Here is a 12,749-nt window from a genome sequence, read left to right on the forward strand (position 1 = left end):
TGTGAATTTACGTGTTACGGACATTGTACTTTTCGCTAGTTTTGGCGACTTCTATTTTTCGATCATTGTTTATTTGTATCTTTATTTTTTTGAAGGAAATAATATTTCTTAAACAGAACTCTAGTTTTGAACCTGGCCCTTCCCCATAGGCGTCACAGGGAGTAAGGGAAATAGTCTGGCGACCTTGCCAGGATCGAAGGATAGAAGTTCGTCAACAATTCTGGTAAGATGGAGATTCTCCAAGATTTTTTTAAGTCCCAAGACCTTAGAGTCTTGCTAAGTGCGGACGTTTCTCATTTGCTTGAGATAGGTAATATCCTAGAATTAGATTTGAGCGGATACACTGATAGGGCAGATATACTTAGAGTAGTAGTATCCCATTTAATTGAGAGGGATTTGTTACCCCCAGAGGCTATTCTATATACTCGTCCCCCTAGATTAGAGGATTCAGGACTAAGGTTAAAACTTAGAGAAATGGAATTGCTAAGTGAAGAGCGTAAGCTCAGAATGGAGTTAGAATTGAAAGCTAAAGAGGAAGAGACGAAGATTAGGTTGGCTGAAATTGAATTAAGCAGAGCAGGATTGAGTTCTGGAGTTAGCTCTTTCTCGCCTAGAGATTTTGATGTCACTAGATATATCAAATTAGTTCCCCAATTTTCGGAGAAAGAGCCGGAGACTTTCTTTGTGCAATTTGAAAAGATTGCAACTCAACTCAAAATCCCCCGAGAATATTGGACTATTTTAATGCAGTCTCGTTTCATAGGTAAGGCCCAACAGATATATTCTTCTCTTCCCATGAGTGAAAACTCGTACGAAAGTGTTAAAATTCGGGTCCTAAAAGCGTATGAGTTAGTCCCAGAGGCATATAGGTTAAAATTTCGAAACTTTAGGAAATTGCCTCAAGTAACTTTTGTAGAGTTTGCGGCGATGCAAGAACGCCTTCTGGATAAATGGTGTACGGCTAGTGAAGTCGATTCTCTAGAGAAATTTCGAGAATTAATTTTAGTGGAACAGTTTAATTCACAGCTAGATGCAGATCTTAGGGTTTATCTAGAAGTTCAGAAACCAAGTAGTTTGTCTAAAGCTGCTATATTAGCAGAAGAGTATGCCCTGACTCACTCTAAGAAATACAAAACGGCAGATACAGACAACTTGAAGAGGACTACTTATAACACAAATACTAAGAGTACACCCACTCAGAATTCAAAACCCGAAGTTACACACACTAATTCTTACAAGTCCTATCCAAACTACCGAGACTTACATTGCACTTGGTGTAACAAGCACGGACATACAGTCTCTACCTGTTTCAAGAAACAAGGTAAATCCATGCATGCTAACCAAAGAACAACGTTAACTCACAACACTAACTGTGTTTCTGATAGTCAGTTTCAAGAAAAACCCGCTAGTCCTCCCAAAGCTATGCCATTAGAACTAACTTCCAAACCTCCCGTATTGTCTAGTAATGCTAGTTCCACAGGTGGTATTAAGATGGAAGTAGACCCGTGTTTTCTACCTTTTATTTCGACAGGAACAATATCCACGACAGAGCATGACGCTCCTATACAAGTGTCCATTCTTAGAGACACGGCAGCTAAACAGAGTCTCATACTGGCTCAAGCTCTTACTAATCCACAACTAACTTATTTACATTCTGATGTACTCCTAGATGGAATCGGTGGAACCCGTAGATGTCCTTTGCATAAGATATATCTAACTTCCGATTTAGTCACAGGTCCTGTTGAAGTAGCGGTAATAGACTCGTTGCCAGTTCCAGGGATCCAGCTACTTTTAGCTAACGACCTTGCAGGTAGCAAAGTAACCTTGCCTATTGTTACAGAATCTCCTAACCTTGTTCTAGATTCCCCTCTTGATAACCTTAATCTTTATCCTGCTTGTGCAGTAACTCGGTCCCAGAGTAGAAAGGTAGATGAAGAAGACTCTTTTGATTTAACATGCTTATTTTCCTCAGAGCCAGAGACATTAACCATTACAGATCCTCTCCCCTTAACGAGAGAAAATTTGTTAAAGGAGCAGAAGAGCGATGAGACTCTCGTCCCGCTCTTCGAAAAGGCTGCCACTGAGACAGAGGTAAATGACATTGACAGAGGTCTTTACATTCGTAAAGACGTTCTGATGCGTAAGTATCGCCCAGCAGCTACCCCAGCTGACCAAACCTGGGAAGAAGTACACCAAATTGTTGTCCCCACTTCCTATAGAGAGAAAATCTTAGATTTAGCCCATTCTTCCGCTTTATCAGGACACCTAGGTGTCAGGAAGACCTTAAAAAGAGTAAGTGCTCATTTTCATTGGCCTACTGTGGTCAAAGATGTCTCAGATTATTGTCGTGCTTGCCCCACATGCCAGTTGGTAGGTAAAAGCAACAAACCAATTCCAGTAGCTTCTTTGCACCCCATTCCCGCTATAGGAGAACCTTTTTCCAAAATTTCGATAGATGTTGTAGGACCTCTTCCTCCTTCTAAGAAAGGATTCAGATATATTCTTACTGTTATGTGTTTAGCTACCAGGTATCCCGAGGCTATTCCCCTCAAAGATACCAAAGCAAAAACAGTAATCAAATCACTGTTGAAATATTTTACATTAGTAGGTTTCCCTGTTGAGATCCAAAGTGATCAAGGTAGTAATTTCCTGTCTAATTATTTTAAGAATACATTGTTTGAGTTAGGTGTCATGCACACCACTTCCTCACCTTATCATCCACAGTCTCAGGGCGCCTTGGAAAGGTTCCACGGCACCTTGAAGAGCATGATGCGTAAGTTTGTACAAGAACAGGAGAAGGATTGGGAAGAAGGCCTTCCCTTCCTTTTGTTTGCTGCTAGGACTGCTGTTCAAGACAGTTTAGGTTGTAGCCCAGCTAGTCTACTCTACGGACATGATGTCCGGGGTCCTCTCAAGATGGTAAAGGAGAAGTGGATGGAAGAAGACGTCCAAGTCCCGTCCCTCCAGTATCTCTCTCAAATTCAAGAAAGACTGGTGACTGCCTGGAAGATTGCTAGGGAGAATCTAGAAAATTCTCAAAGGAAAATGAAGGTAAAGTACGACCGTAAGGCTAAACCACGTAGTTTTTCTCCAGGAGACCAAGTGTTGGTCTACCTCCCAGTAGCAGGTGAGCCCCTTATGGCCAAGTACCAAGGGCCTTATACTATTTTAGAAAAGGCCAGTAGCTTAAACTACATTATTCACACTCCGGAAAAAAGAAAAACTAAGAGGTTAGTACATATCAATGCTTTAAAACCCTTCTACCACAGAATACCCATTGCCAGCCATACTACTGTTGGTGTAGATGAGACGGAGAGATTTTTCCCTCAGCCAGAACTGCCTCTTCAAAACTCCAAGATATTAGAGGACCTCGACTCTAAGGTAAACCACTTAGAACCTTATCAGCGATGTTCATTGAAGAAACTACTTCTCAAATTCCCTTCCATGTTCACTGACTGTCCGAGGCAAACTGAGTTAGTTCAGCATGAGATAAAATTAGTCTCGCAGGATCCTATTAAACTGCCCCCATATCGGTTAAACCCGACCAAGAGAGAGTGCCTACGTAAAGAGGTAAATTCTTTGATTGATCAAGGTATTATAGAACCTTCACATAGTCCTTGGAGTTCACCATGTATTTTGATTCCTAAATCTAACAATACTTACAGGTTAGTAGTTGATTACCGAAGGGTAAATGAGAAGACTAAAGCTGATGCTTACCCCTTACCTCGGATTGAGGATATCATAGATAACTTAGGGTCAGCTACCTACCTTACTAAGTTGGATTTCTTGCATGGGTTTTACCAAATAAGCCTCCACCCTGATGCGAAGGAAATTACTGCCTTCGTGACCCCTGACGGTTTATACCATTTCAACGTTATGCCTTTTGGTTTGAGAAATTCTCCTGCTACCTATCAACGTTTGATAAACACACTTATTACAGGTTTGCCAGGAGTAAGGAGTTATTTGGATGATATTATTATCTACAGTAAAACATGGGAGGAACATTTAACCCAACTTTATAATTTCCTCAGCAGAGCTGATCAAGCTCGCCTCACCTTGAACTTGGCCAAGAGTGAGTTTGGACAAGCCCAGGTGGCTTATTTAGGACATGCAGTCGGCAACTCCATGGTTAAACCCCTGGACCTCAAAGTGAAGGCTATAACCAACCTACCTAGACCTACTAACCGCAGGGAAGTAAGAAGGGTGTTGGGAATGTTCGGGTATTATCGCCGTTATTGCAAAAATTTTGCAGAGATAGCTGAGCCCCTGACTAATCTACTGAGAAAGGACCAACGGTTTCAGTGGACCCCGACATGCGATCAGGCCTTCGCGCAACTTAAATCCCTATTAAAGCATAGCCCAGTGCTGATAACCCCAGACTATACTTTGCCTTTTCATCTCTATACAGATTCCAGCGAAGTAGGGATTGGAGCGGCTCTGCTACAAGAACGTCATGGTACCAAACGTGTGGTAGCATACTTCAGCCGTAAACTGAAACCTTCGCAGCGTCATTATTCCACTATTGAGAAGGAATGTCTGGCCCTCATAGAAGCGTTCCGGCACTTCGAACCCATCATCGGAGGTCACTTCGAGATACACCTCCACACGGATCACAATCCTCTGGTGTATCTTAACCGAATGGCGAATACGAACCAGAAACTCACCAGATGGTACCTCGAACTTCAGGGGGTCCCCATTTCCTACCATCACGAAGCCGGAATTAGGAACGTTCTTGCAGACACGCTCTCCCGTAGCGTGTCTCTTGAGGAAGGAGGAGTTACGACTACAGGCTCGTCGTAGTGAAAAATTTTATTCAGACGCACATGAGCGCATGTACGTATGTGTAACTCGGACTATGCCGGCCGTTCCCACGGTAAGGCTTGGTGGACTTCTCGATATCCAACTGTAAGAATACTGTTAAAGTGATGAATTATATTTATATGAGGTATTCCATTCCTTTTGTACTCTGTTAACCAAATTCTATACATTACATATAGATTTATGTATGTCTATTGTCTTGTGGAACTCTCTTGTCAATCTTACGAGTTGATTTACGTAAGATAAGAGAAATTACATATTCTCTTAGTCTTCGGACTCCGGTGAGAAAGTTCTGTGCCTACGTGAGGTGTGTTCACGTCTGAAGACTCTTAAAGTGATGATTTCTATTCATCGGATTGTATTTCGTTCCTTTTTGTGCTTTGACAAACTATTCCATACTTTGCATATGAATTTATGTATGTGTATTACCTTGCGGATCTATCTTGTCAATCTTAGGATATGATTTACGTAAGATTAAAGTAATTGCATATTTTCGTCGTTTTCTGATGGTGTAATGTCGTTGTGGGCATGCTAGCTTAAGCGCGCGCTAAAGAAATTGGCGTGTGAACTAATTTTGTGGCAACTGCGTCCCTAACTTACATTTACGTACGTATAGATATTCATATAAAAACTATTAAGTTTCTGCTTATCTAAGATTGACAAGGTAACTTCATCAAATATTATTATCTATTCATTGATGTAAAGAATATCCGTGTATGTACTTGGAAATATTCCTAAACACTCTTGTTAATCGTCGCGTCTAGCGATACTTGGCAACTCTCCGGATCTGACGGAGAAGTCTATATATATGTCATTGCTTGCAACGGTCAGCGTCTCTGCCTCTCAGAGCCCATTTTGTACTGTGTCCTCTACGTTGGGACTTAGAATAATTTTGTCTATTCTCGAATCTTTGTGGACTGTTTATCAGAGCCTCATTGCTCGTGTCAATTTTGTCGGACTTAGTCGTAGAAATTTTCTCGACTTTGCTATTTACTTTACGTAAATTATTACGTAGGACTTAGTTTCCATTCTGATGGTCGATATTTCTCGACCTTACCACTTATTGTCTTTAAGACTATTTTTGATTGTTATTGAGTGTCGATATTTGATCGACACTTGTATATTTACGTGTCATGGCAATACTAGCCTTTTATGTTCTGTGAATTTACGTGTTACGGACATTGTACTTTTCGCTAGTTTTGGCGACTTCTATTTTTCGATCATTGTTTATTTGTATCTTTATTTTTTTGAAGGAAATAATATTTCTTAAACAGAACTCTAGTTTTGAACCTGGCCCTTCCCCATAGGCGTCACAAACTATATAATTCTTTGGGATTCTCTTTGGATTTATCAGCGATATTCATTTCGTATTGTCGTTTTCGGTTTTTCTTATTGTCTTTTTTAAAATTTCTCTGTACTAATACATAACTTTCATAGTCATTAGATGCACCCGAGCACTTATATTTCTTTTAAGCTTGTCTCTTTTTAGCAATACTTTTTTCAGTTTCTTTGTCAAGCCATTTTGGGCGAGCCTGACGTCTGTCTTTAAATAAGATGTATGAATCATCTTAGTAAGCGTATTTTGAAATATTTCCAACATCTGATCTACAGATTTTTCGTTTAATTTTGCTTCCCAATCTGTAAGCTGAAGCTCCTGACGTAGTCCTATGAACTGAGCTTTACTGAAATCGGGTATTTTAGAAACACAAGTATGTATTCTAATTTTTTTTCAAAGTTTAAATCTAAGTTGTGATCGCTATTTGCAAAAGTTTCACTGACTTCTATATCGGTTATAATGCTTTCGTGGCTAGTGATCAATAAATCGAGTAAGTTTCCATACCTTGTGGGCTCTTTTACATGATGAACTAATTGTCACCGAGAAAATCAATCAAGCGACTACCTATATGGCCATGTTCAAAGGTCATCCAATTAATGTCAGTAAAATTGAAATCACCAATTATTATCAATAAGTCCCGGTTGCAGAAAGTTGACAGTTCTTGAAATGACAGTTTGTCGTCTGCTAATGATAATGTTTTTGGCCTAAACATTACACCTACATTCATTTTTTGTCCATTTGTTTGGGTTAATTCTGTATACGTCCCATACACATGTGAGTATCAGTCAGTCATATGACCCACACACCCCTCCTCTCAACTACCCCAACCACACTCTGGACTTATTGGCGCCATCCATTTCCTGCCAAGATATTGCTGAGCTAAACATCACGAGGATCAAGCAACACACACACACACGAACACACACTCATAAATGCAATCAACCACCAACACATTACATTACCCCATAATAACGAGCTCTTCCCCCCCGGGAAATATTATAGTATATAGATAGAAATGTAATAATACTTAAGTACCAGCTGAGCATATTGTGGGAGACTGAATACCCCCACTAAAAACTGTGCAAGTACGATTGCTGGTAACCAAGAAATAGTGCTCGGTCAGCAGTTTGCTGAACGAAACCGAGGCGCACACCACAGGAGCGCAGGTCGGTCGATGAGTTACTATGTTACCAAGTAACAGGGAAGATGTGATAAATACTATTGATTTAGAACTTAATAGTATAGTGACAATAAGTGATTAAAGTGGAACAAAGTGACAACCAGTGTTTCACAGTCGCCTACACCCTTGGGGATACATCACTGGTGGCAGCGGTGGGATACATTCTACCCACAAACTATCATATGCATCCTGTTTCGCTTTCTCTAAAATACAAGCATGGACACTGCTTTTAACGTACAACACAACCTCCTTATCTTTCTTGTGCTTTCTATCCTGATGAAAGTGTTTAAACCCCGCAATATTGAATTCAGCTTCAAACTCTTTACTGTTCAACCATGTCTCGGTTATCCCTATCATATTGAGATTTCCGCTTTTGACATGCGCCTGTATTTCTTGGAATTTGTTCCTAATACTACGAGCATTAAAGTACATGGTTTAAAGAAACTCATGATTATTTCTTTTTGACACGTTCTGAGTTTCAATATAATATTCTTCTTTATAGACACCTTGCTCTATATTGATATTTGGTCCTTCATTGACATTCAATGCCTCATTAACATTTCCCCCATCTGGTCGTTCACGGTCATCTGATCTCTTTTGTACACTTTGCTCCCCTACATCACCGCGTTCCACATCGGATTATATCTGGCCGTGATATTTTGTCCTCCACTATCATTACATCCCATCGTGATCTTTTGTCCTCCACTATCATTACATCCCATCGTGATATTTTGTCCTCCACTGTTATTACATTCCATTGCTTTCTTTGTAACCTAACATTTTATATTGGGCAAATATATCAAAACTAGAAACCTAACATTGTATATAGGACAAATATGTCAACTATTGACTTATTCAATGCAGTATAAGTTAATATAAACTTTTATAGTGAAATAAGAAAATATTTTTAAGGCACTGTAATGCTTTGAAATGCCGATTTTAGCCGGACTTATCATGTATTGATATATGAGGTTAGTGGACACCAGGGTTGACGTTTTTTTTTTTTTTTTTTTTTTTTTTTTTTTGGTTTTTTTTTTTTTTAATTGGATTTATTTTATTTAAATAGATTTTTTATAGGTTTTAAATATTGTGGGATTGCTATCTGATATGCGATCTTATTGCTAAAGGACATTTTAGCATATCAATATAAGGAGCAGTGTTATATAGACTTGCCACAAATATACAAGGAACGGTATAAGCCTATATGTAGTATATATCACTGTACAGCCCACAACAAGTTTCAACAAGATTCTTGTTGGAACTTGTTCTGGGTAAGCAGCTTCTCACTGAGTCAGTTGCTGCTTTGGAATCAACCAGAAAGGATGTCTTTTGGACCTGGCAGAGTGGTTCCTTCAGGCAGAAAAAATTATCCTGTCTGGAATTATTTTGAAAAACTACCAACAACTTCTGGCAAAGGGTACCGAGCTAAATGCAAAGACTGCAGCCAGGAACTATAGGGCATTGTGTCAAGATTAAAATCTCACAGCACACAGAAGAAGAAATTGATGACCCAGGTAAATAATATTAGTTATATTGTGTGCATTTCTCCTTTTTCATACGCAACTGTATAAATTTGGGTAATGACTATATCACTATAATATACTGTATCCACTCAACTTTGGGGCCTAGATGATTGTTATTCATTTCATTCAACATTGTGTAATATATTTCATATGTTCCATTGGAATTCAGCCCACATGGGGTTCAGCCCAAAGAGATTTAGCATAATCTAGCCCAACTAACCCATTATTTTTAGTGAATTTAAAAATGGACTGAATCCTGTGTGGGCTGAATTCCAAGCCCACCTATTTCATAGCCTTTTAATTCTTTCCAAATAATTTAGTGGCTTGTGTGAATATGATCATTATCTAAAAAAAATAACTACTGTACTCAAAAGTAGCCTTAATCACACTGTATTCATTCATTTGTTTATTCATTTATAAATTATGCAATATGCTAAAAAAAATCTATTTCAGGATCTGTATCAACAGCTTCAATCCCTTCATCATCAGCTCCACTTAAATTATCTGCAAACCTGACTCCACCACTAAAAAGGTCACTATCAGACTATTCCACAGGAGCCACTTCTCCTAAATAATTTTCATCTAAAAGAAATTCATCAACATCTCTGGACAGATTTATCATAAAAACTTCAGCCTCTTAAAAAGAAAATATCGACAAAGAAGTTGCAAGAATGATATTTGCCACAAATTCACCATTTCGTCTTGTTCAGCATCCTCAGTTTCTCAAGATGGTTCAAAACCTGAGGCCAGGTTATATTCCTCCATCCAGAAAAGATATTGCTGATAAGTATTTGGATCTTGTGTATGAAAAGGAATATAAAAGTGTGCAGATGACCTGAATTATGAAACTGTATGTCTTTCAATTGATGGGTGGTCTAACACCCTTAATGAGCCCCTATGTGCCACTCTAACAACATCCACTGGTCAGATATATTTAGTTGACACAATAGACACATCAAGGAAACCTCACACAGCTAAATATCTTCTACAACAAGTACAAAGTTCGATCAAGAAGGCTGAACAAGATTTTGGCTGTCACATCGGAAGTGTTGTGACAGAGAATGCAGCAAATGTCACCAAGATGACAAATATATCAACTATTGACTTATTCAATGCAATATAAGTTAATATAAACTTTTATAGTAAAATAAGAAACTATTTCTAAGGCACTGTTATGCTTTGAAATGCCAATTTTAGCCGGACTTAACAGGTGTTATTGTATGAGGTTAGTGGACACCAGGGTTGACGATTTATTTATTTATTTATTTATTTATTTATTTATTTATTTATTTTTTATCTCTTAAAAATATAAAAAATCTATTTTTTAAACCAGATTTATTTGATTTAAATAGATTACTATCTGATATGCGATCTGATTGCTAAAGGACATTTTAGCATATCAATATAAGGAGCAGTGTTATATAGACTTGCCACAAGCATGCAAGGAACGGTATAAGCCTACATGTAGTATATATATCACTGTGCCGCCCACAACAAGTTTCAACAAGATTCTTGTTGAAACTTGTTCTAGGTAAGCAGCTTCTCACTAAGTCAGTTGCTGCTTTGGAATCAACCAGGAAGGATGTCTTCTGGACCTGGCAGAGTGGTTCCTTCAGGTAGAAAAAATTATCCTGTCTGTAATTATTTTGAAAAACTACCAACAACTTCTGGCAAAAGGTACCGAGCTAAATGCAAAGACTGCAGCCAGGAACTACAGGGCATTGTGTCAAGATTAAAATCTTACAGAGATAAATGCCATGGTCACCAACAGCATACAGAAGAAATTGATGACCCAGGTAAATCATTTTACTTATATTGTGTGCATTTCTCCCTTTTCATACGCAACTATATGAATTTGGTGAACAATGGAGAGCATGTGCAATAAAAATGTGAAGGCCTAAAGAGATGATACTTCAATTTCATTACTTCTAAATTTGGGTAATGACTATATCACTATAATATACTGTCTTCACATAACTTTGGGGCCTAGAGGATTATCATTCATCTCGTTCAACATTGTGTAATATATTTCATAGGTTCCATTGGAATTCAGCCCAAAGAAATTTAGCATAACCTAACCCAACTAACCCATTATTTTTAGTGAATTTAAAAATGGACTGAATCCTGTGTGGGCTGAATTCCAAGCCCACCTATTTCATATCCTTTTAATTATTTCCAAATAATTTAGTGGCTTGTGTGAATATGATCATTATCTAAAAAATAACTACTGTACTCAAAAGTAGCCTAAATCACACTGTATTCATTCAGTTATTTATTCATTTACAAATTATGCAATATGCTAAAATTTTCTGTTTCCATTTCAGGATCTGTATCAACAGCTTCAATCCCTTCATCATCGGCTCCACTTGAATGATCTGCATACCTGACTCCACCATTAAAAAGGACACTATCAGAGTCCTCCACAGGCGCCACTTCTGACAGATTAATCATAAAAACCTCACCCTCTCAAAAGGAAAATCTCGACAAAGAAGTTGCAAGAATTATATTTGCTACAAATTCCCCATTTCGTCTTGTTCAGCATCCTCAGTTTCTCAAGATGGTTGAAAACCTGAGGCCAGGTTATATTTCTCCATCTAGAAAAGATATTGCTGATAAGTATTTGGATCTTGTGTATGAAAAGGAATATAAAAGTGTGCAGATGATCTGAGTTATGAAACTGTATGTCTTTCAATTGATGGATGGTCTAACATCCATAATGAGCCCATAATGTCACTTTAACAACATCCACTGGTCAGATTTATTTAGTTGACACAATAGACATATCAAGGAAACCTCATACTGCTGAATATCTTCTACAACTTGTACAAAGTTCGATCAAGAAGGCTGAACAAGATTTTGGCTGTCACATTGGAAGTGTTGTGACAGACAATGCAGCAAATGTCACCAAGATGAGAAAAGTCTTGGAGGAATCAAGTGAACCTGAGCATACCGTCCTCACATACGGATGTGCAGCACACCTACTAAATCTACTGGTTCATGACCTTGAGATTGATAATGTAAAACAACATGTGGTCCATGTAGTTAAATATTTTAGAAATAATCATTATGCTGCTTCAAAGTATCGGCAGGAAGGTAGTCAGTGTCTAGTCAAGCCCCAGGACATAAGGTGGAACACAATGTCAGACTGTCTCAAGGCCTATATAAATAACTGTCCAATTCTAATGAAGATCTGTGAAGTCAACAGGGAAGCTATTGATACTGAAGTAAGAAACAAAGTATCAAATTTAGGCCTAAAACGTTCGGCTGAGGAATTACTGGATCGATTGCAGCCAATAGCAAAGGCTCTAGATGAGGTACAGAGTGACAAGTGCACTATTGCTCAAGAGGTAGATGTTTGGAAGAAATTATCCCATACTTGCCAACATGCTTCATCCAGCACTTCAAGGAAAAATGGTCAGTGCAGAAGAGGTGAATATTACTATGGAGAAATGTACAACACTTGTTCCTGTCATTATGAAGTTTCAGGCAAAACCACCTCCTTTCCAGGCGTTCAAGTTTACTGAGTCTGTGACCAAGACCCTGACAGCTATTGAGTGGTGGAATTCACATACAGCCATGTTAGACAGTGATTTTCTGTTATCAGTGCATCAAGTCCTAACTGCAGTAGCCTCATCATCAGGAGTTGAAAGAGTTTTCTCCTCCTATGGCCTTGTACATACAAAATTAAGGAACTGCCTTGGTAATGAGAAGGAAGCCAAATTGGTTTTCCTTTTCAAGACAATGAACACATGTGTAAATAATGATTAATGTAAATAACTGTCCACTAACCTCATACAATAATACTTGTTAAGTCCGGCCAAAATTGGCATTTCAAAGCATAACAGTGCCTTAAAAATAGTTTCTTATTTCACTATAAAAGTTTATATCAACT

The 12,749-nt window shown here is 38.4% G+C and overlaps 1 protein-coding gene across 1 annotated transcript in view; it reads left to right on the forward strand.

The window, feature by feature from the left end:
* The first annotated feature begins 228 nt into the window (after window positions 1-228).
* LOC143017481 (uncharacterized) overlaps window positions 229-12,749 on the forward strand; it is a 17,050-nt gene continuing 4,529 nt past the window's right edge. Inside the window, exons 1-4 of the mRNA XM_076172270.1 lie at window positions 229-496; window positions 764-2,374; window positions 2,609-2,773; window positions 3,095-4,776. Coding sequence (XP_076028385.1) covers window positions 229-496; window positions 764-2,374; window positions 2,609-2,773; window positions 3,095-4,776 — 3,726 coding nt within the window. The remainder of the gene's footprint in view (window positions 497-763; window positions 2,375-2,608; window positions 2,774-3,094; window positions 4,777-12,749) is intronic.

Source organism: Oratosquilla oratoria, chromosome 32 (genome assembly GCF_046742065.1).
Source record: "Oratosquilla oratoria isolate Oo_2021 chromosome 32, ASM4674206v1, whole genome shotgun sequence".
Classification (NCBI taxonomy): domain Eukaryota; kingdom Metazoa; phylum Arthropoda; class Malacostraca; order Stomatopoda; family Squillidae; genus Oratosquilla; species Oratosquilla oratoria.